The 23,869-nt window shown below is 42.5% G+C and overlaps 1 protein-coding gene across 1 annotated transcript in view; it reads right to left on the reverse strand.

Annotated features, from left to right (window-relative positions):
• The window catches only part of LOC138452822 (adhesion G-protein coupled receptor F3-like), a 496,652-nt gene that overhangs the window by 99,461 nt on the left and 373,322 nt on the right, over window positions 1-23,869 (reverse strand). The window contains exon 16 of the mRNA XM_069605163.1: window positions 18,579-18,653. Within this exon, the coding sequence (XP_069461264.1) occupies window positions 18,588-18,653 (66 nt within the window). The 3' untranslated portion in view covers window positions 18,579-18,587. The remainder of the gene's footprint in view (window positions 1-18,578; window positions 18,654-23,869) is intronic.

Here is a 23,869-nt window from a genome sequence, read left to right on the forward strand (position 1 = left end):
CTCCTTTTCTTTTCTTGCCTCATGTCTTCTTCGTTCTTCACTCCGCTTACACTCTTTGTCCCTCTTTTCCTTGTATGCTCTTTCTTCTTCCTTCTTTTTCCTTTGTCGCTATTTTCTCTCCTCTCTTTCTAGAACCCCATCAATACCCTTGTCATCTAGTTTAAGCAATATGTGTCCTCTCATCCATTTATTCTGTAGTATCATTATTTCCTTAAATGTATCTTTTATTTATTTCTGTTTTCCTGCTTCTTCCTCTATCTCCATTTGTCTATCTTGCCTGTCCCATCTCTCATCACGCAGTATACTTTAATTGCATGCTGATATATCTTTACGTTCTCTACACTTGCTCTCTCCCACATTATCCTTGCTGCTATAAGCGGGGGGCGCATACCTTGGATTAACATACCCTGCTGCTGCTTTTAATTCCTTCAAAGGGTAAAATCCCTTCTCCTTTGTATCTGTGCTCTTTTCTTCAGGAGGGGAAAGGGAGCCAAAGGGGAGCCAAAGGCGTTTTATCCTCCCCTTTATGCTGATTGACTCACTATAGTACATTTTCCAAAATTCTAAAATGGCCAATCTTTTCTGCAGCTTTTTTCCCTTATATGTGGCATGCAAATATGTCACCATATGCCGCAGTACATCTTTTGACAGCGAACCCTCCTGAGGCCAGGTTATGAGTGTCCTATTGGTCGTGCCTCTAACCCATTCTGAATGATATTTCCTTAATTTCGCTGTGTATCTCGGTAATATCCTACATAAATGTAAAAGAGGTCTATCCCCCATTATGACAGATCAGTTTCGATCATCAATACTTACCTGTTGTTTTATTTGGTTCATTATTTTATTAAATAAACCACACCGATCAATTGGCGTAGACACCATCAATCACGGTTTATAATCCCAATCGGGATATATATTAACTGCTCACTTTATTTTAAGAATCTATGCATTGATATTTTGTTTCCTTCTACATTTACTCTTTCTATCTTTTTTTTGTTATATTGTTCTTATATTAGTAGTATATTATGAGTCTCTACTTATATATTACTTTCCTTTAAGTTTTCCCTTTCTGATTGACGTCAATCTCTTTGTCACAATTTGTCACCAATCTGTTTAATTTTTTACTATCATTTTATATCCCTCACTCTAAACACAAAAAAGATTCATATTGACAATTTTATAGCCCCACACATGTGCACTTTAAAATTCTTTTTACAGTGTATGGCTTTCTTTATTATCTTTAGTAAATGTATCCGGTCTCTGTTTCACTCCAATCTGGAGTTTGATACACACTCTTTTGCGGACCTTACCTCAGGAATCTTTAATAACTTAGTGCATATCCTTATGTCCCCTTGGAACCAGGAATCACCACATCTATTTCTCTTTGCAATATCTCCAAAAAATCCAGTGACTTTTTACACTTATTTTTTACAACACAATCCCTCCCCCTATTTTGCCACTTTCATTGTTCTACTTACATCCGTGACTCAGTTTGAGTCCTCCGGCATAGACTCACCCTCAACTGACCAGTTTGCCTTTCATCCACGGGGCAGCAGCGGGGACCGGACAAGAATTTTGTCAAAGAGAGACCTGCCAACAAAATCTTCCTCACATGTGGCTCTCTGCACCGATATCCACAGGAAACTCTGCAGTTGTCTGACTAATGGCAGGACTATCGGAGCGTCCGGGGTTCTGGATCTGGTCTAGGTTGACTAGACTGTAACCGTGACGATCTGCACCGCTAACAATGGTCTTGGAAGGATAGCTCAGCCGCAATGTGCTCACCTTGGAAGCAAGATGACACAGAGCAACACAGGTTTGATCTTCGGGTCCGTGCTTAGAAACGCTGGGTACTAAGTGCATTATAAATAGCCTATCATATCATATCACTAGCACCTTGAAGCATCTTTTCTGCTAGATGGAATTACAATAATAGATCTTAGACCAAATAATCAGACAGACTCAAAGAATATGGCAAAGTAGTACTACTTTATTCTTAGTGCAATAAAGCAGGGTCAACTGGCAGACATCGGACTGATGCTTGCACACCTACAACCAAGTTTCATTACATGGAGGTCTTATACCTCAATATGCGTCATCTACATCATTGTACGTGGCAAAATACAAAACTTATCAAGGAAAGGGATTGGTGAAGGGAAAACATCTACTTAGAAAATATTTAAGGATTATCGCTTCATTGGCTATCCCTTGTCTGTAGGGCATGCCCTGAACTACCTCTAACCACTTATAGTACTGATTATAGTGGACAAAATATCAGAGGATTGGCTACAGCAACTTTGTATGTTAGGTTGTCCCCCAGCCTCACTGACTGGTTGGCATATCATCCCAAACTTAGACTTTTGGCTCCTTAGCAGCACGTATGTGAAACAAAACCTAGGTGTTTGAAACCCATCAGACTACTCCACATTTTCCCAATTAGTCCATCATCGCTCATGAGCAGGCTATCAGCCAAAGTCTTCCTTTTGTAGTTGACCTTGTTGCTGCTCACTGTCCTGGAACATTCAAGGGAGTTTGAACACACCACTATCTTAACTTAAGTCTCTAATGAATAGCCTTTGTTTTCAACTTCTGAGTCACATCTGAAGAGACCACAAATGTGTCCATGTCATCCTTCCATTTCTATCAGATGTTTTCATCTTCTTCCATCGAGGAGGAGGAGGGGCTACACATCAACGTCCTGGAACTACGGGCTGTGCTTTGGGCCCTCAAGTCTTTTCTTCTGTCCCTCAAGGGCAAAGTGGTGAGGGTCTTCACGGACAATACCACCACTATGTACCGGAATCAGGATACAGACCCCTCTAATCCCAACCCTCAATTTTCTGCATACTTAACCCACACAAAATTCACACAACCATTTCTCTCCCAGCAATCCATATGCACTTCACCACACTGCATCAACAACACATAAACAGCACCTACAGCACACAAGGTCTTGCCCGATCCGATACTTGCACCAAACCCCAGCACCCAGTGTATACTGAGCTGAAGCTACCAACAGCACACCACCTCTCCCACTCTCCTACTCCCCTCCTCCCTACTAACCCTACATGCCCTCCTTCCTATTTACAGATCCGCAAGAGCGCCTGCGGACCAATTCCGTTGGTGATGGTGTGCTATATAAGTACCTTTAACATAACATAACATCTATAAAGAATGTCCCACATTAAGAGTTTATCCATGTACTCCCTTTGTGCTTTGCGCTCATACACCAAAGGCCCTATATGTTTGTAGACACTGCATCAGATTTTATAATAGAAAAAGTATTCCTCCTAGAAGTGTTTTGAAAGACATCGTAGTTCCGGATATCCCTATTGTGCTTCACAAATTTAACATGTTTGAAGGGATTGCATTGCATAATAGTCATCCTTTCCAACTTATTGTTAATTTGCAAGCAAAGATGTAAAATCTGTGTAAACATCATTATTGCAAGGTGTGAGAGGGGAAGTTGTGTATTTACCTCTCAATTTGCAATGCAATAGGAACACTCTAGAAGTGAAGCGTGATATTGCAGAATCTTTGTTTGTTTTAGTAAATGTTGTTTCCACAAAAGATAAGAACATTTCACAACAGTTAATAGATTTCGGAAAGGTGAAAGATGCATTAACGTTTCTATAGGAGCACAATGATTTGTACAAAGGCAGTCTGACTGTACCAGACTTGTCTATGCTTGATGTTGAGTCAACAAACAAAAGCAGCGAAGGTCAGTTCCAACGTCTATCTGTTGCAGAAGGGAATAGTTTGTATGAACATTACACTATTCATCGTCTCCACTCACATGAAGTCATGGGTGACAGTTTAGAATTATACTAAATGAAAGCAACAAAAGGTGCACCAACCACTGTCTGGGAAGAAACTTTAGAAGCTTGTTGTTTCCCTATGCTTTTCCTACTGGCACAGGAGGCAAATTGAATGATCGGAAGGTTCCAATTTCTTCTTCATAAAATCGTCATACCAAAATGTATGTCTGACGATTCCCAATTTCGCAACAATGTAGAATATATTTTTCACTTATTGTATGAAAGTGGATTTTCAATATTGTGTTATGTTGTAGCTCATAAATTACATACTGGAACTAGATTTCAAAATCTTTCTGCATGTAAGATGCTGAAATAGATAAAACAAAAAAATGAAATTTTAGAAGGAAAACTTACCAACACCCTTGCTGCAATGAGAGGAACTAACGAATATTTGTACAGAAGATGCTCAGAGGTTAAATGCATGATCAGAAACATGGGCCCTCCAACTTGGTTTGTGACTTTAAGTTGCACTGAGTATGGCTAGGATGATCTTGCACAGTGGACTTGTGAAAGTAATCCACAGAAAAAGACATAGAACACATGGCACCAGAAGAATTGTGTTCCATGACTCTGTAAGTGTATCATGATTCTTTCCTCACTGATATTGTGCCGCTTAACACTTCATATGTAAGAAAGAAAATGGTCCACTAGGCACTGTGGAACATTTCCTTAGGTGGAAATAGTACCAGGCAGATGGGGCTACACATATACATATGTTTTTGTGGATTAAAGATGCTCCTCAGTTTGGTAAAGAAAGTGGTGGCTGTGTGATGAAGTTTATATAAAAATATGTTACTTGTTCTATTCCCCTCAGCACGTGAATGCTGATCTATGGAACAAGGTGTAAATATGTCAAAGGCACTCATGTGGCAAGTACTGTCAGAGAAAACATAAAAGTAAAGACAAGTACTACACTCAGTGCAGATTTTGTTTTCCAAGGCCTGTGACAACAGTTAGTCGAGCAAATAGTTTAATGTCATCTGTTTGACACCATGTTACTGGCAAGTGACAGAGCAATAGGTATAATTTAAAAAGAGATAAGGAATGCCAATACATTAATGATTACAATCCTGTCATCAACTTTGGAATTCAAATACTGATGCACACTAGATTGCTGATGATGCAACAGCTGTTGCTCATTATGTTACAGCCTACATGACTAAAGCTGAAAAGAGCAATGCAGCTGATGTATGGGTAGACTTAGCGGATAAAAGTCTTAGGGCCTCATCAGGGGTTGGGCGGAGCATTAGAAATGCAGCGGTAACGCTATTACCACCGCATTACCTCTCTGCCCAATCCCGAGTTTGGGGATAGTCAGAGCACTCACCTCCAGCCCTGAGCTGGGGTGAATGCACAGACTTTCTGTGCATTTGCGGTGCAATTACAGCAGCGCAATTAGTGCCACAATAATTATGCCATAAATGCCACATAGAGTCCTAGGGACTCAGAATAAATGGGGATTTACAGCAGTACCACAACTTGTGACCTGGCGCTAATAGTGCCAGACTAAGTTGCTGTAACACTAATTGAGTTAGGGACTATCACAGCATATTTACTGCCAGTATACCACCCAACTCGTGATGCGGCCCTTAGTCAGAAACCTCTAAGAGCTTTGGTCACAAATGGCACTCACAAATAGAGTGTGGAAGCTACGAAGGTGCAGATCAGCTAACTACTTTGCCTCTGTAAGGACGTATCATCAATGTACTTTGGTTAAGTCTTAGCCCAGCCACTACTAGAAAAGGGGTATTGAAGCCTTTCGGTGAAATTCAGCAGTTAGCTGAAAGTACCGATAGTACAGACATTTTTAAAACTTTTGAACAACTACTTTTTCATAACAAAAATGCTTAATTAGAGATCCAAAATGTTTGCAGTACTTAGTTACTGGAAAAAGAACTACGTCAAGAAGAACTTTTGGCAGCTGAATTTGCAAAAGAGACTCCTGAGCGCTGTCAAGATGCTGCACTAAGAAGTCAAAATGTGCTAGGTGAGCCAATTATTCAAACCGATGTTGCACTTGCCATGGAAGAAGTAGAAAGTGCAATGCAACAAACTAAAGTTGCAGATGAAAATTATGATACATTAGTAAATAAACCCAAAGTAGAGCAGGAGGTCATTTTTTTCAAAATCAAAGATAGGTTCTTACACAGTTTACAACATGACAAGAATGAATGTTTCTTTGTCCAATACCAACATCTATTGATGTATGATATGATAGGTTATTTATAACAAGCATAATACCCAGATGTTTCTAAGCGGGGAACCGGGGATAGAACCTGTGTTGCTCCGTGTCGTCTTGCTTCCAAGGCAAGCATGTTGCCCCTAAGCTATCCTCCCAAGTATGTTCATGGGCAAGCGGAACAGGGAAATCTTTTTTAATTCATGCATTAAGAGCTATGGTACAAAATGTAAACAATTGCTCTCTGTCATGTATTGTAACTGCTCCAACAAGTTTAGCAGCATTCAATGTAGGAGGTGTTACATTACATCGATTGTTAATGCCACCATTGGAGCATGACAATAAATTAGAGTATTGAAAACTTGTATCAAGTGTGGCACAAGAAGTAGGAAAAGATATAACAAAGTTAAATACCTTGATTGCAAATGAAGTAAGCATGGTGTCTAACTTGATGCTATCTTTCATTCACTTGTGAATGTAAGCGATTTTGAAGACTGATTATGACATTTTATTGGAGGTAAACATGTACTTGTTTTTGGAGACTTGTTAAGATTAACTCCTGTTAAAGGTCAACCAGTTTTCAAGCTGCTGCAATCTAAGGATAGTCAAAAGGCTCTAGGGGGTATTGGTAATGTTAACCTTTGGAATTGTTTTGAATTGCAGGGAATTTACCAATAATATGAGGCAACCTGTAGACTTAGAGTATGCGAAATGCTTAATAAGATTCGTATAGGTATTCTTGAGGAGAATGTGAAAGCAGTCTTAAAAGGAAGACTGATTTGTAACATGTTTCATGCAGATTGCACTGCATGTTATGTCGCGTTTACTCTTCAGGAAAAAAAAATATTCTTGTGGTGTTTTAAGGTGTACACTTGGAAAGTGTAACAAGTTCTACTCTTAAATGATGCTCTCCAAGAAGCAAAATATTGTGGAGATAGATTTGTGCAATGTTTAAGATGGCCATTTTATGCCATTAAAGTTAGAGAAAAGAGCAAAGGCTTGATTCAATCAATTAAACAGTTCAATTTCTCAAACAGCAGGCCTAGAATCGGTTTTAAAACTGTGCATCAATGCACGAGTAATGACAAAGAGGAACTTGAATGTAGAAATTGGTCAATGGAGCAATGGGAAGAGTGGTTGCATTTCACACTTTCCCTCACAGTATAAATATTGAACATATTAAACTAAAGTTTGACTGTGTAGACAAATCTAATTTGATTCCTCATACCTCTGCACACTTCATGCTTTTTAAGGATACCTCTGTGAAAAGATATGCATATGCAATTACTATTCATAAATCACAAGGTTGACTTTAGAAGCAGCACTTATTGATATTGTATGAACAGTGTTCCAAGAAGGAATGTCATATGTAGCGGTCACGAGTAAACAATATTGAAGGTTTATTTAAAATAATGTTTGATGAAACAAAAGTGACAGCTGCCATTTCTTGCATTGAAGAATATAATAGATTATGTGTTCTGTATGCTCATCACCTTGACCTTATACCTGTACCTGCTAAGCACTTAGTAAGGAAAAATAAGGAACCTGTGAAGCTACATTCAAATAAAGTGGTTCCTCTTAATAATAAAAACCAAAGAGTATACCGGTGTTGGAAAGTCATATAAATATGACATACTCCCATTGTAGATTTAGTAATCAAACAGGAGTTGACTGCTATTCCAATGCAACATTGTGTGTGTTGTTTCAAATGACACCACTGATGCAAGAAATAGCTTCAATATTAGACAAGCAGCTATGTGTGGAACTTTCACTTCCTAAAATATCTGTACATAAAAGACCAGACAGTGCACATTAGGCAATATAAATACGAAACGTAGTAGCTGTTGCAAGGGGAAGTCAACAATTTTCCCAAAATACACAGGAAGATAGTCAAGATTTCTTAAATGTCTATCTTTGTTGTACTACTGCAGGAAACCGTTAATGTAGATAGATATATAGGAATTTCTTACGAGTAGAACCATAAGTGTACACGATGTAACAAAAATCATACTCTGGATATTTCAAAAGAATGTTATATCTTCCAATCTATATATGTGAATATTTCTGATCTCGTAACAAAATCTTTTCATGACATGAAATACAGTGACTGTGGTTGTAATTTACAGTCCACACTGCAAAATCAAGTTTTTAATAAGTACCTGGTTTAGTGTTTAAATGCGAAGTCAGTGTGAGTGCTGTCAGGCGAGGGCTGTCTTCGTTTTTCCTCGCCTGGTTGTCTTTCTGCTTCAACCTCTGTATCACATCGCAGGAACCTACACCCGTGCTGAACTTTCCAGGTTGCGATACCTACGGCTCATGACAGGCCCTATGAACAAAGTTAATTGATCCCATTTGCTGCTTCAGTAAGACCTACCTCCCCCACCCGGAAGAGTATTAAAGGGGTGGCCAGCGGGCAGCCAGCATGCGTGCAGTCAGTGTGAGTGCTGTCAGGCGAGTGCTGTCCCTCGCCTGGTTGCATTTTTGCTTCGGCCTCTGCATCACATCACAGGAACCTACACCCGTGCTGAACCATCCAGCTGGTGATACCTACGGGCCGGGATAGGCCCTACTAACAAAGTTCATTCATCCCATTGGCTGCTCCAGTAAGTCCTGCGTCCCCCACCCGGAAGAGTACTAAAGGGGTGGGCCACACGAAGTCGGCACACGTGCAATCAGTTTGAGTGCTGTCTTCGCTGTTCTCGCTTCCGCATGAGGAGCGAGGGAGAACCAGATTAGAAAGTAAGTGTATTTAACGTGTTGAACTGTGACCTTGTAGTGCTGCTGGCTGATGCTCCCCGAGCTTGCTTTCTAGCGTTGGGTGTATTATTGCCGCCAGCCACACAGGCTCCTCTCGATTTGGCACACTGTAAATCATCACCATTTTCCACTTAAACGTGCTATCTTGACCGTCCAACGCCAACCTCACCCACACTTGATATCACTATATTTAGCCCACTCTTGTGTAATAACACTATGAAGATTAAGCCCATACGGAGGGCAGGGCTACGTAGTGAATCAGTCAGGCTGGGAAAGCGAGCCCAAAGCCCTATGAACACATGTAAGACTCAGAAGGACCCACCCAAAACTAAGAAAGGTAAGTAAGACAGCGGTGCTATTAATGGTACTTTCTTCAATGCACAGTCCAATATAACAGGATTCCTTATGGCTGTGGGCCAACCTACCAGGCAGCATTCCCAATTTTTCCTGCCCAATCCGATGAATCAAACAAACAGTGCAAGACGATATTCTGTTTCACTACATCACTACACTACATCAGATAACCCCCATGTATATATGACTGCTGAACCCGACAAGCAATCGTATAGTTCCTTGCAGTCCTTCGACAATAATGGCTCATTGCTCAACCTTTGTAGAACTCTTGAGCAAAACTCTCTTGGCGCTACATTTTGCTTGTTTGGTGAAGTTATCAAGCAGCCCAAACCTGGAAGCACTGGCTGCTGACATAAAGGCATCCGCTGAAGCAAACTACGAATACGAGGCAACATGCATGTCGCCAGGCCACGAACACCGTCCCGAGGCATACTTGTTAAACCCCATGCTGAGAGCTTTATCTACAATTGAATCTCTGTTTGCCATGTGCACAGTTATGAACGTGAACTGAAACTGGCAATGACTACAATAGCCAATATAATCACTGATTAACCTGCTGTGCCTAAACCCCACATCACAGGGATCGGCACTTCAGACATTCAAAGAATGGCGCTAGCGCTCCACTCGGCTAGAGCTTTGGATGCCCTACCTGGTATACTAGTCAAGGGGGGATGCCACAGTGCCGAGTGGAGCAGGAGTGAGGATGTTGGTCTCCTCAGATGAATCAGAGGTATCATTGATGTCCCAGGATTCAGATAATATTGCAGCAGGGAACAAAGAGGACGCTCTAGAAGCACTGTGTATTGAGATCTCTATGATGAAAAGCACCCCACCTGCCAATAAGCCTAGGAAACGCAGGAGGGACCTGCATGGGAATGATATTCATTAGAGGGCATAATTACCCTCTATAGACAGTGCTTCTGCCCCATGGTCTCATATGGCTTAGATGCATTGGCAATGGGGGAGCTGAAATGGCTAGATAAAATCGTGGGAGATTTTGGGAAAAAGATACTAAAATTAAGCCCTTCGACTTCTGTTGCTTTCCTTAGACTGGAGCTGGGGCTACTAACCCTAAGGGGCCAAATGCTGATAAGGCAGGGATCACTACATTTAAAAATCAATTCCCAGTTAGAATGACAATTACCTGCAGTATTGGGGACCGCTAGCAGACCTAGCCGTAACTATGTTGACTCTCTAGCTGTCTCCATAATTGCCTTCACTGATGCTTAATAATGCTGTTTTGTATATGAAAATAGTAGCCCCCTTAATGTTACCTTGGTAAGTGACCGATTTTCTTATATATATAGTTTTCTGTTTGTTTTGTCCCTGCTATATGCCCCCACTTTCTAAACTGGCTCACCACTTGTTCTCATATTTGTGTTATTGTACAGGCACCCTTTGTGGAAATGCGTCTGCAATCTGTAAATGTGTTATTGTAAGTAATTTCTGTTTAAAATTGACATGCCTGTTCTTCAAATAAATACACACGTCATCATCTGCATCTACTTGACAAATGGAGTGGGAAAAAGTGAAGGTGCGGAATCAAGCCTGTGAGCACATTGAAACTTTGCCTTGTTCCAGGGTTTTCACAGGTGAAACCACTTCTTAAATCGCACCTGATATGGTCTGTATTTGTCAAAGGTCTCTTTGGATATTTTCTGGTGGTGCCATTTTAGCTGTTCCCTATGTTTCTTTAGGAGCAGATCGCCAAAATGTGGTAAGTCGATTCTGCTGCTGATTGGTACGGGGGAAACGTGGCATGACCACAGACCATCACATATATTGCATGCTCTTAACCTTGGGGTAGGAATTGTTATGGATGCATGCAAACCCATCCTTCTCCCAGGCTCTAACTTCTAAAGCATTGGCCAACCTCAGATACAATGGTGTTAAGTTGTATTGTACGGATATGCTCTGTTGTGCGGTAGTGTTGAGGGGTTAAGAGTGCGCGAGTAGCTCAGGTTTCATGAACTTAGCAGTATTTGCTGTCGCAGTACGTGTGGCTAAAGAGGACTCCCACCGCCTCTTAGAGTACAAAATCAATAACTGCCATACAACAGTTTGCGCCAGTGTCAAATTAAGTTTTTTAATTGGTTGTCCGTTAACTGTCCATTAGAAATTAAGTTTTTTAATTGGTTGTCCGTTCGTTGTCCATTAGCAGTTGTCCATTAGCAACACGTGTTTCGGCCAAGGGCCTTCTTCATAGCCGGACATTTAGTGCTCATTTACACAACCATCACTAGAAGGTGGCCAACGTTAATCTTTCACCAAAGTCCTTCAGAGCAACAGTTTATGGGTATAATTCATGTACCTCATTCACAGAGTTCAGTCTCCCTCCTGCATTAGTCAATCTCTCTGTATGGATATGTATTGCACGGCACTGCTTGCTCACAACATAACTAATAAAAACTAATAAGAACTAATCAGAAACCCTAAATAGGATTATTACATTGTTGGGTAGGTGAACGGATATGTGCATGGATGCGCAAATATTGTGCACTAATGTCACTTTCTAGATTAAATCATAGCATTTCTTCTGGATCGGGGTCTACAACTTTTGGCTCTCCAGATGTTTTGGGCTGTGAAACCCATGCTCACTCACCATTGACTGTGCTGGTAATGGCTGATTGGAGTTGAATTTCAAAACATCTGGAGTGCCAAAGGTTGCAGACCCCTGCTCTAGCTCCTCGATCAGACATCCTCGCTGTAGCCTCAAAGAAGCTCTATAAAAGACATTAACGGACACAGGCTCCTGCACGACCAGTAGCCCCATGCACTACCCCTCGGCCTCCCACACACATAGGGACTGTATCTGCAACCCTACTGTCCACTGCCTCCCTGCGTTTTTGCCAGTTCACCCTCCTCTCCCCCCAGCATTTCTCCTCTTCCCTCCCCCCTGCCCTTGCACGGTCTGAATGACGCAAGGCCTAGTAAGATTGTTTGTTTTGTCCTCGTCTGTCTACCCTTCCTTGTCTTGTCACGCCTAGAAACACTTGTGTACAGGCACGTTATAAATGGCTTATCCTATCATATTATATATCATATCATATCATATCATTCCCTTCTCCAGCCCAGCATGGCCTCATGCCACTGCTTCTATGCAGCCTTCCCCTTTGACTGGCAAGTTAGCATTCCTCAGGCACATGCGACACACTCCCACATAATGGCATTGTTTTTTTCTTTTTTTTATTGTGGCTGTGTGATGCATCAACTGAAGATAGAGAAGACAGACTCTGGCGATAATAGACTTCCAAAGGTATTGGAGAGAAAGCAACCAGACAAACCTCCACCACTTCCGATGATATCAACGAAATCTAATGTATATGTTCTTAGGCATATTCCACTAAGGCTGAGATTGCTATATGTCTCTTTCGGGTATAGATGTCTGCACTTTCCAGATATTCCTCTTGTTTCTAATTGGCCATTTACTTACTATTTTAGATACTCCTTGTGATTTTAAGACGTGTATTCATAAGCTAGACTCAGCTGCTTAGAGGCTTTGCTTTCAGGCGACGCACACTGCCACAGCTGAACAGGAAAAGTGACAAAATCCCATGACCCGTGTTCCCCAAAAGGAAATCAATGAACAAAACAAAATGGGTGGGAACAGGGTTGACGAGGAAAATTAAGGGAGTCAATGAGAAAGAAAAACGGGGGGGGGGGGCGGAGGGAACAGCTCCCTGCAAAGGGCACATGACTGAAACAAGGGAATGGACATGTATTTTTAGTTATTCATGTATTGCATTTATGCAACGCCCAGAGTCGGAGGTATCACAGCGTTGGATATGGTAGAATGCAATCTTGAAACTGCAAATCAGGAAAATGCACACAAGATCCAGCTGAACAACTTTAATCTCAAGTATCTGCCACCATAATATAGACCTATCAACATTCTAGAACCTTTCTAGGCACATCTCAGCCTGCCCAGGGCCCACTACTTCCCACTTGGCCTGGAACTGTCTACTACTCTGGTACACACCATGATTATGTATTTATCTTTGTATTATAGGAGTTGGTAAAGGGTGGGTATTGACCTTATGGGGTCAGGGCACTGCGTGTCTGAAGTTGCCGTGAGCACAGGATAAATCAAACAATTCTGCAGTGACAAACATCGATTATTACAACCGGATTTTTTGTGGAGGAGACCTGACATGGCGGCGTAATGACACATAAGTGGTGATTGGAGTTCTGCTAACCAGCAGTGATATTTAGCAGCTGAAAGAATAAACAAACACATCTAAGAAGCACTCGGTCGTCAATATCAATATCTGCAAATGTTGACTTAACAGTGCATCCTTCACCCCAGAAGCGAAGCGTTAAACACATCAAGTTACACGCATGCGCACACGTTTGCCACTCCCTTACCGGCACATTCTGAGATTTGACATTGACTGGATGCTAATGTTTCATGATTTTTTTCCTTACAACCTCTACACCAGAAGAGGTGGAGCCTCCTAAACCTTGCGGCTATTTGTGCAGAAAGGTAACCTCCCTCCCAGGATGTGAGATGTGTTTCTTATTTAAAAACATTCAGGGTGCCCTGTGCTGCCCTTTTGAGGTAGCCAGAGCACAGGCAGGGAGTGAGGAAGGCACGGAATATGCAGCTAATGTCCAGATAAATCTACCACTCAATTAAGAGGGGCCTTGATGCCAACACAACTGGAACCCTAACAGGAAACTGGAAGGTTGGCAGGGTTACTGGGAAGAAGCACAGGGCTCTGAGTTCAGTCACCTGAGGCTGTTCCGATTTCCAGCGAACTATCGGACCGCTAAAGAAATTGGAGTATTTTTGAAAACAGCCTATCAATAACTGTTACATTTCTGGCTCTGTCCTTTCTTCAAGCACCCCACCCCACCGTACTGTACCGTCCCACATTGATTTTTTCTTTCTCTGCCTGAAGTAATCACTCTACCATTGCTTGGTGCAGATAACTGTTTTCTAGTTTTCAAGCTAGGTTTCGATACCCTGCAAATAAATACATTAAGAGCCCAAAAACAACCTACCGGTAGCATCCACGACTGCTTCCTAGGGGTGAGATAACATAACAGGTTTATTTGTAGAGCATAGGTTCACTGTCAGAGCGGACTCTTGGCGCTATTGACAGATAACATGTTTATTGTTATCCACCTTAATGGTACTCGTTTTATCGACCTTGGAAAGAAGAAAGACTGAGTGGACTTGCTGGGATTCGAACCTGTGACCATAGGCCCCTATGGTCCATGCATTAGTCCACTAATGGCCAGGAGATGCTGATATGCAAGATCTGTCAGCGAGGAGTTACTGTAATACAGCCTGGGCATAGAGAGAGAGCCTGTGTATCGGTCTGCAAGCCTCTCTCCTGGGTGATATCATTGATAATCCACTTGTTGGTCTTACTATGCAGGTGGAGCTCGTAATCCAATGACTTTTCACTAGACCTGGTTTGCTGCTACAGTAAGGCAATTATTAGCAGTTGCCTATGGTGACAACATTAGAGTCACATTAGTGCTCCAATTTCAGCCCTAAAATGTCAAATCTAGCCCCTATGTAAGAAAGGGTATGGCAGTGGGGAAATTAAATATAGCAATATGCCTGCAGTGTCATAAATCATTAAACCATCTTGCTCCAGTCAAATCCATCAAACAAATTCCCTCTGACATTTAAGCAATATCCCCCAAGGTTGGGGGCAATGCCGCGTGGTAACGACATGGGCCTTAAGTAAAGGCCAGACCAAAGTGGGGGCTTTAACATGGGCCTGGCGTCTTTTGCAAGTATTAATGCCCGTCCCTCATTGATGGGTTTATAGTTATTAGCAACCCAGTACATTTTCCAGAGTGCTTATAGCTTCTTTTTCAAGTTGTAAAGTTGGCCGTTTCACAAGTTTAAAAAAAGAAGAACACAGAAAATAGCCACCATTGAGTCCCATCAACCTTTGCACTGGGAGCGGGGCCAGTGGCGTGTGATCGAGTATGTCAAGGCCTGCAGGTGGGTTATTTATGTGCAGGTGTACAGGACTGGGGCCGCGGGAGGGGGAGCACAGGCTGAGAAGAGGAGAGGACCCTGAAGTTTGTGGGGAGGTAGTCGGTGGGGGCGAGGGAGGAAAGTGAAAGCGTTGGTTGTGTGCACATGAGGGGTCTTGAAAGAACGATGGGGAGTACTATGAGGTAAGGCCCGCCTTTTGAAAGCGCTGATTGGCTGAGACACCACCACTACCATAAACTGGGTGCTGATAGCTCTGATGACCAAAACTGGACACAAAGAGGCATGGAAGATGACAACAGAAATTGGGTCTTATTTGGGTAAGATCTGAATGGTGGTGAAAAACCCAAATCTGCAGAGTCCTCTTGCGCTCAAAGTGGAAGATGATTTTACATGGAGCTGAGACTTAAGAAAACAGCTGGGTACAGACTACTTACTGATATGCTAAGCTATACATGCCTCCAATCACATTTCTCTGAGGCTTCCTGTAACTGCCAGTGAACCTGGCGAAGAGGGCGAACCTTGTGACACTCCATATGGCATGGGGATCGGGAAGGATTTGGATTCCGAACATGTAACTCATTACATTCAGTTGAGCAAGAAGGAGGAGACCATTTTGAGCAGTGCATGTGCCACCCGTGGCTATTTAGATTGTAAAGATTTTAATGAAGGTCGACTTGTCCACCTTTTTCAATGCAGAAGCCAGTTTCCTGGGTATGAGGAGGCAAGTCCATCGTCAGTCTAAAATGTAGAAGGTCCACTCTTTGAAGAATCCCTGTTTGGGGGCTGCACAATGGCAGGAAGACAAGACACTTGTATTGCCTCATGAGATTGTTATTGCACACATTATGGGTCATCACGAGTTTGGCGGTAACCTTTATTATGCGGCAGTAACATTATTAAGAGTCCACCAAATCATGGGTTTGGCAGCATTTACCCCCAGCTCTGAGCTGGGTGGAAATCTGCCAAGAATTTGCTGATTTTTGATGCCATTACCGCGCGGTAATACCGCCAGCGGTAATAGTGCCAAAAATTCCCCAATGGGGAATACCCAAATGGGCCCAATTGGGAATGGGGAACTACCGGTTCCACCAAACGCGCAATCTGGCGCTAAAAGCGCTGGACAGGTTGCCGGTAGCGCTATTAGTGGGGGCGGTATCCCTTCGGGAATACCGTTAGGATGCTGCTCAAATCGTGAAGAGGCCCATAGCTGGTAATTTACATTAAGAGGCCAGAGAGAACAGTTATGGCACAGTAGTTGTTCGGGTTGTCAGACTTTAATGTGTTCTTGAGAGATTCAAATGCAGCCAGAGAGCTCTCCTATAAATGGGCATTTGGGAACTCCAGACATCCAGTTTATCTGCTGCCATGTTTCTTTTTGGCATGACCTAAAGACTTTGGGCGTCCATTCTTTTTCTTAACATTCTATATTTCTAGTTGTTCATTGTGCCTTCAACAGCTGTTTTAATTTTCACATTATAATTGTGTTCCATTTCACATGCATTTTTACAATGTTTTCATATTTTTGTTCTGATTTAACAATGGCCCCATTACGAGTGTGGCTGTGTGGTCAGAAAGTGATAGTTACTTCATTGCCGCCACTTTTTTAGGCGGCAACCTAATTATTGCCATTTTTACTGCACCGCCAAATTCTGAGTCTGTCTCTCAAAATATGGCTTTTTCAACAACACCTGACCAAGGACTAATTACATTGGAGGTGCATACCGACGGACAGACCTCAACATACATTACTGTGCTGCTCTTAAAAGATGCCAGCCCAAATATTGGCTGCCCAAAATCGGTACAGGCTATGGTGCTCTCGAGCTAGGTATGTGCTTTAAACAATACAAATTAAAAATCTACCACTCGCATTATGCTAGAGGTAAAATCCATCACTTTAAGGTGAAACAAAACTGCAAAATGACTGTGAGCAGGAAATACACCAAAATCCCTATAGAATCCAAAGGACTCTGGAATGGGGATTTACGCAGCCCTTCCACCGCTCATAAACCTGTGGTAAACCCACAGGATAGAGTGGTAGTAAATGTAAGTGTGGTGGTACTTTGGTGGATTTACTGCTGAATTACCGCCAAACTCGTAATAAGGGCCAATGTTCTGCGTAGCCCTGCACTACTCCTTTGTAAGGAAGTGCTCCACAATAGCTGAATACATAGAAATATAAAACACTTGAAGACTTATAGAGAGAGATTGGCCAGTTATTTTGTTTTTGCATTTCTGCTTTAAGATCTAGAGCGCTAGAAGTTTAGCGAGGGCACTGTGTGTTCTACTGCCCTCAGATATGTCAGCTGTGATACCTTTTCCAATCCAGTTCACAATGGGAATTTACATATAAACACTAACAATGGGGTACAAACTGGATAGTTTGCACCAACAAACATGCAATCATTCATCTAAAAAATGATGCCATTGACGGCAAATGTCCAAATACAGTATTTCTGTTGCAAGTTTCTGTGGTTAAAAAGGTTATCTGTCTTTAAAAAGCTAAGAAATATAAATAACCCAGTGAAAGCTCTGCTATCCGGCACCCCATCAAACGAAGCACTCTATCAACCGGCACCCATCATTGCCACTTATAATCCCATTCCTGTTAAAATACAGTTGGAAAGTTTGGAGGCAGGATAACCGAGATTCCAGATAGCAGAGTACCAGTGAACAGAGCACACGGCCAGCAAGAATAGTTATTTAGCCTTTTTAGTTTTGGCTGTTAGGTTGCGCTTTGAGACACCTAAAAGCCGAAACTATTGCATTAGAGTCCAGCTAGGGTGAAATGCTATATGAGAAGTGAAACACAGCTTGCAGTTGTTTGGTTATTTGCCTAACCATTAACTGCTGATGGCCATGCTAATCCCTATGGCTATTCCCACCCAGTTCCTGCCCCTCCCCGCCCCCAAAACACCTCCCCATGGGAGCTCTTTAAGCTCGCTTTAATCAAGCCTTACCATCAAACTTCGCACTCAAAGTGCCTGCCAGTGTTTTTTCCAAAGCAGTCTTCTGAGAGTTAATGACTTAATTGGAGTTTAAAACCTGCTACTGTAATAATAAAAATGTCAACCAGGTCTGCCGTCAGCCACTCGATTTATAAGCACTCTGCGTGTCCTTCACTGAAGTCATGTTAAAAACAAGCATTGGCAAAGCAACAGTTTTGGCTTGTGTATAAGCATTAGGCATTTGCCAGGCACTGCTGTTAGGTCCCCAGGTACAAACACCATGTTGCCCCTTCTACCATCAATGCCCAGTTAATACCCCTACGACTGTGCCTGGCAAGTGCTTTTCCTATGCCTACACAAAAGCCCAAACCTTTGGCATTGCCAATGCTTGGTTATTTTGTTTCCTAGCTGTCTGCTACCCACGGTACCTTTATTCGGTTATCCAGATAAAGTTGATATGGGGCACCATTCGTTCTACGTTGAGACTAGATATCAAATCATTTACTGTATTTGTATTTGCATCAAAATCAAGAAATCTAATAGAAAAATAATCCCATACATACCCATCCTGATTATTTCTTCAGCGAATTGCTGTACGTCATTTTAGTTGGAGCTTCCGACGTGGATACTGTTGATGGCTGCATTAAATAAATAAAGAAACAACATTAGTTCATCACAATGTAAAATATGCATTATTCGCTAATACCTGTACTAAACAGAGTTAATGAATGGGCACCGCCCTTTGCCAGGAGAGGCTCTGATTTTGAAGGGCCTTTACTATTACGTGAGGTGGGAATGGAAGCAAGGAATTTGGATTTCCAGTGTACCTGTACCTGGAGGTCCTTGTCACTTATTGCTGCCATGTTAGCTCCCAGGAAACAGAGGCAGAAATGAGGAAGAGCGGTTCAATAGTCCTGTTTTAGGGCTCAACACGCTGTCACTCTCTCTCTCTCTCTCTCTCTCTCTCTCTCTCTCTCTCTATCTCTCTCTCTCTCCCTCTCTCTCTCTCTCTCTCTCTCTATGTTTAAACAACTTTATTCAGCAAGTACAGGGCTAGCTTGAAGGATGGTCTAGAGTATGTGTTGCCAATTCGAAGGAGGTACATGTCAGTACAACAGTGCAAGGAGGGACCAAAGCCAAAGGATTAGTGGTCCAGAGTGCAAACATCAATATAACTCCTGGACCAGGACCATGATCTGCAAGTCACTCGCAGTTAGTCGCTCACAGTCAAAGTGCCCCAGCACACCTTGTTCATGATGAAGTCACTGTTGTCATAGCCTGGGGTCTTTCTACTGGATTGGTCCATGTCTTGGGATTGATGTGGTCTCAAACTTTGGAGTGGCCATGTTCTGTGGCTTGGCCCTCAATGGCAGGAAGAGGCAATGGGATCTCCATGAGTTACCTGAGCAAGCCCTGAATGGGACCCCTTCTACTCCTCAGGGGTTCTTTGCAGCTTCTGTGGGTAGGTATTCTTCTCCCAACTGGGTATGTTCAGGTAGGATTCACTTTCTCCTGCATTGCTTCTCCAAATTATACAAAGGTGTCTTTAGTTGGGCCAGTGGCCTTGCAACTCCCATCAGGGTCTAGGTTGAAGGCTGTTACTGCTTAGAGATTTTCAGGTGTGTTCTCTGCCAGCCTCTAGACCCAGGTTCTCAACAAGCCTCTCAGTCTAGCCTGAGTCTTACACCTGGCTTCCCCTACAGCTATGCTCAACTGGCATAGCCTCTTCCAGGAGTCTGCAACCTTTGGCTCTCCAAATGTTTTGAACTATAACTACCATTAGACATAGCAAGTATAGTCTTAGGTGAGGGATCATGAGAGTAGTCGTCCAAACATCTGGAGGTCCGCTGGTTGCACTCCCCTGGCCTACTCCCTTTCTCACTCGCTGATTCTGATTGACTTGTCCATCACAAGTTCTAATCACCTGGCTCGTCTTCTTCTTATCTTTTTCTCATCACTTCATCTTCTTGGATTGACAAACACAAGAACACAATGTATACAGGTGTGGGCAGAGTGAATACAATCATGAAGGATTCGATTTGCAGGTCAGTTTCTCTCATTGCGTTTGTGTAGCTAAGGGGTCTGCAACGTTTGGCTTTCCAGATATTTTGGACTACAACTCCCATCAGCCCTAGCCAGCATAGCTAATGGTGAGGGATCTCAGGGGTTATCTAAAAACACATGGAAGCCGCAGGTTGAAGACGCTTGGTGTGGCGTGATTGTCCCAAACTTAATGGGTCCACTTCCTACCCAAATGTAGCAGGTGTATATGTTTCCTTGCAGGTACTGTGTACCACTTGGGTCATCCCGCCTCAGGACCCCCACACAGTTACAAATACCCTGTGTGTGGCATGCTGTAATCAGGCGGTCGGCTTCCCCTTGCGTTTCTCTTTCTCCTCTCTCTGTTTGCATCACTGCATGGAGCATGAGCATCCATTGCTGGTATTTTGATGTCTTCCGTTGCTTGGTATTTTGATGTCTGCTGTACTTTTCCTGTTCGGCTTATAGTCAAGGATTTATACCAGCGCTTGCTCACTCAGCGTGCAATGATCTTCTACTACCGCTCGAAGTATGGGCCCCTGGCTATACGCCGACCAATGTGACAGCTCACTTACTAATGCTTTGTGTGTATAATACTGATTGTGGGGTCGACTTCTGTATCCAGGGTTACACATTGCTGGGCCCTGGGACTAAGGTAGTAGTCTTGTTCTACCCATTCATAAATACTTCCCCCACTTACTAAACTGGGGTCTTTGTAGAACTGTATGCGCTAACTTCACCCCCAACTCAACCATAGTAGTACAGGGGTTGGATCTCAGTATGGATGGCACCGCTAATCCCTAAAGTTACCCAGCCCTCCTTTAGGGGTAACAAACAGGTGATCTCATCACAGCCATTACCATTGAAAAATGATTATATGCACTTCAGTGTTGTAAATCAAAAATAAATGATATTTAAATATGTATGTCCAGCAGATTTATGCTACATATGATATTTGACTTGGGACCTGAAAGGGACTGTGTTTACTCTCACATGCACATTTATGGGTGCCAGGATTCTTTTGAGTGTTTGATAAGTTTCTCATAGGACATGTACCTGTGATTACATGTTTACAGCTGTGCAAGGGTTATGCACTTCTTGTGCTTTTCCAAACGTTTAGTGGAAGGTGCTTGTTGAGCAGCTCTTCCAGAAGCAAAGCCTTTTCTTTCATGGGTTTTTCGCCACATATGTATAAATATGTCCAGTTGTTCTCAATGCGGAGGCGAGATGTCCAATTGGTAAAATCCATGACCTCATTAGTCACATTTTAGTATAGATTGACTGACTACTACTGGCTCTATGACTTGAGGGCCATCATTAGGTTTCATTGACATTTCAGCCAACAATACTTTGACTTCTGAGACTTGTAGCCTCTGTTTCAGTTAGCATTTAGGGAGAGGAAGTCATACTATCACAAGAATTGTTCATAAGAAAAAACTCCAGTATTAATTTATGTGCAGACTTCTTTATTTTGTGCTTTTGCAGCCCTTAGTGGATTAGGGCTACAAAAGCACAAAATAAAGAAGTCTTTTTTCTTATGAACAATTCTTGAATTTTTACTATTGACAATGATATAAATTGGTGCATTTGAAGGTGTAAGCTCATCAAAAATTCTTTGCGATCTAACAACAGAGTGGAGGGTCTCTTGGACTCCGTAGATGCTCACACCCATGCAACAAATGCCATTACGCACTCATTCTACTCAAGGATAACAGAACTTTACAACCCAACTAAGGTCGCGAAGTACAACAAAAGGGTATCAACCAAAAAGTCCCTCAATAGTAGTTTAATCATCAAAAGAGGACTTAACAGAAGCACAGGGTGTTCTTTTACATATCCTTTCATGATTATGGACCTACATGCTTTTGGGTTAAAACAATACTTGCTTATGGCGACACACATGGGTTGGGGGACGTTAGGGGTTGTATTGGAGATAAATAACGCTCTTCAGTCCTTTTTGAGATTGCTATTTATGTTATTTTTGTTTATTGCAAATTGCTTTAATGCTACTTACATCCATTTTCATAGGGTGCATTGAACAAGCATTTTGTGAGGGTGGGGAAGGCAGCAAATATTATGGGTTCTGGTTATGCGCAGGAGGCATCCGGGAGTCCATAAGGTAGAAAGTTGTCTAGGAAAAACAGGTAGCCTTGGAAACACTAGCAAATCTGTTACTTGCAGTTTCTCACTGCTTAAAGAAATGAGAGGGCTCTTGAATGGAAAGTTCTGCTACATCAGTAACCTCTATGATGGCTTCAATATAGAAGTAATGAAGGCTGATGCTGAAATATCATGATGAAATTGGAAGCATAGTTTTGAGAAAGTTGGATTGAACATTTCCAGGTTCCTGGATTGATCCCATTGCATTGTGTTGTGATCAAGGTGATATTACGAGAAGTGTGTAGTAGGGGGATGATCCCTCTAAATTGTCACAAGTGGCCATATGTCGACTTTGAAGAGGGAGTTGGAATCTTGCCATACCCCCCCACCAAATTCATGACAAGACGAAAGGCCAGAAAACACCACAATCATCCATTCTATTTCGGACAAATTCCTAACGTACCAATGATCGATAAATACATTGAGAGATATCCCCTCAGCCAGCCATACAGACCATGCATGAATGAAGCGCCGCAGGCCATGGTCAGAGACATCTATATGGACTGCCTTGACTAAGCACCAAGAAGCCATGTTGCTGACCTTGTTAGAGACACCACGACATAGCAGCGCTAGACATGAAGCACACGTGCAATCTGCACTCTGTGGTACAAACAAACACACTCATACGTGAAGAACATGAGCTTACAGTTCTATAGTTAAAGGACAGATACATATACATACTGTCACTGCTTTTATTATTTTTGCCGTTGACCAAAAGCAGAAAGTCAGAAACCGCAAGGCACAAGAGATCCTGAGCAAAGCTTGCAGAAGCTTTAACGCAAATATCCCTATGGAACTGCAGGAGCACCTATGGGACCTGACAGAGCAAAGTGTGACAAACCTATGGAGAACATAGTATATCGTGGACAATATAGAAACCACATTATAAGGTTTAGGAAAATTACAGCAGGCCTCCGACCACTGAGCAAGGGACGAGCTGAGCTGATTCAGGCTGGACAGAGAGCAAGACGTGTGAGACAGGACCCGCAGCCAATGTCAAGAGATACAAGAGACATTTCAATCCCCAGATGACAAAGGGACCAGCTTCAGAAAAGGGAATAAAATCCTCATAATTCGTAGCTGCAGAGCTCAATTTCGTGGTCTCGAAACACTTGATGCAGCTGAAGGAGACAATGGACAGGGATCAGTGGTGAGAAAGGAGAGCCGATCCCAGGCAGCCAGCCACAGATTGCAACAAGTATGCAACAAGTGTGTGCGCCGAGCAGGAGAATATTCTCATAAGGCAAAGGTGGTGCACACAAGTTACAATACATTCACATAATCGTTCACATTACCTTGAAAAGGTACACAGTGAGCTGGAGAAGTCAGCTCTAGCCAATCACAGTTTAGCACCCTTGGAGTGGGTAGCAATGAGCAAGAACCAATGGTAAGTCCCTTACTCTGCAACAGTTTTATAGTTAGTAGATCGGGGATGGAACTGGCCAGCCACCTGACATGGAAGAACGAGTAGAATAACATGTATATGTACTCATATAGGTTATCATGCTCCTGATGGCTAATCCCATGCCGCAATAGGTTTCTGGAGAGAGGTCCAAGTAATGATGGAGCACAGACATGTTTTCAAGACAAAAGTGGCCTGCGTGCCATTTACAGTGTGACATGCTGGAATTTTTCTGAGTTCTTGTATCGATTC

This window comes from Ambystoma mexicanum, chromosome 4p (assembly GCF_040938575.1).
Source record: "Ambystoma mexicanum isolate Mex_15411 chromosome 4p, UKY_AmexF1_1, whole genome shotgun sequence".
Lineage (NCBI taxonomy): Eukaryota > Metazoa > Chordata > Amphibia > Caudata > Ambystomatidae > Ambystoma > Ambystoma mexicanum.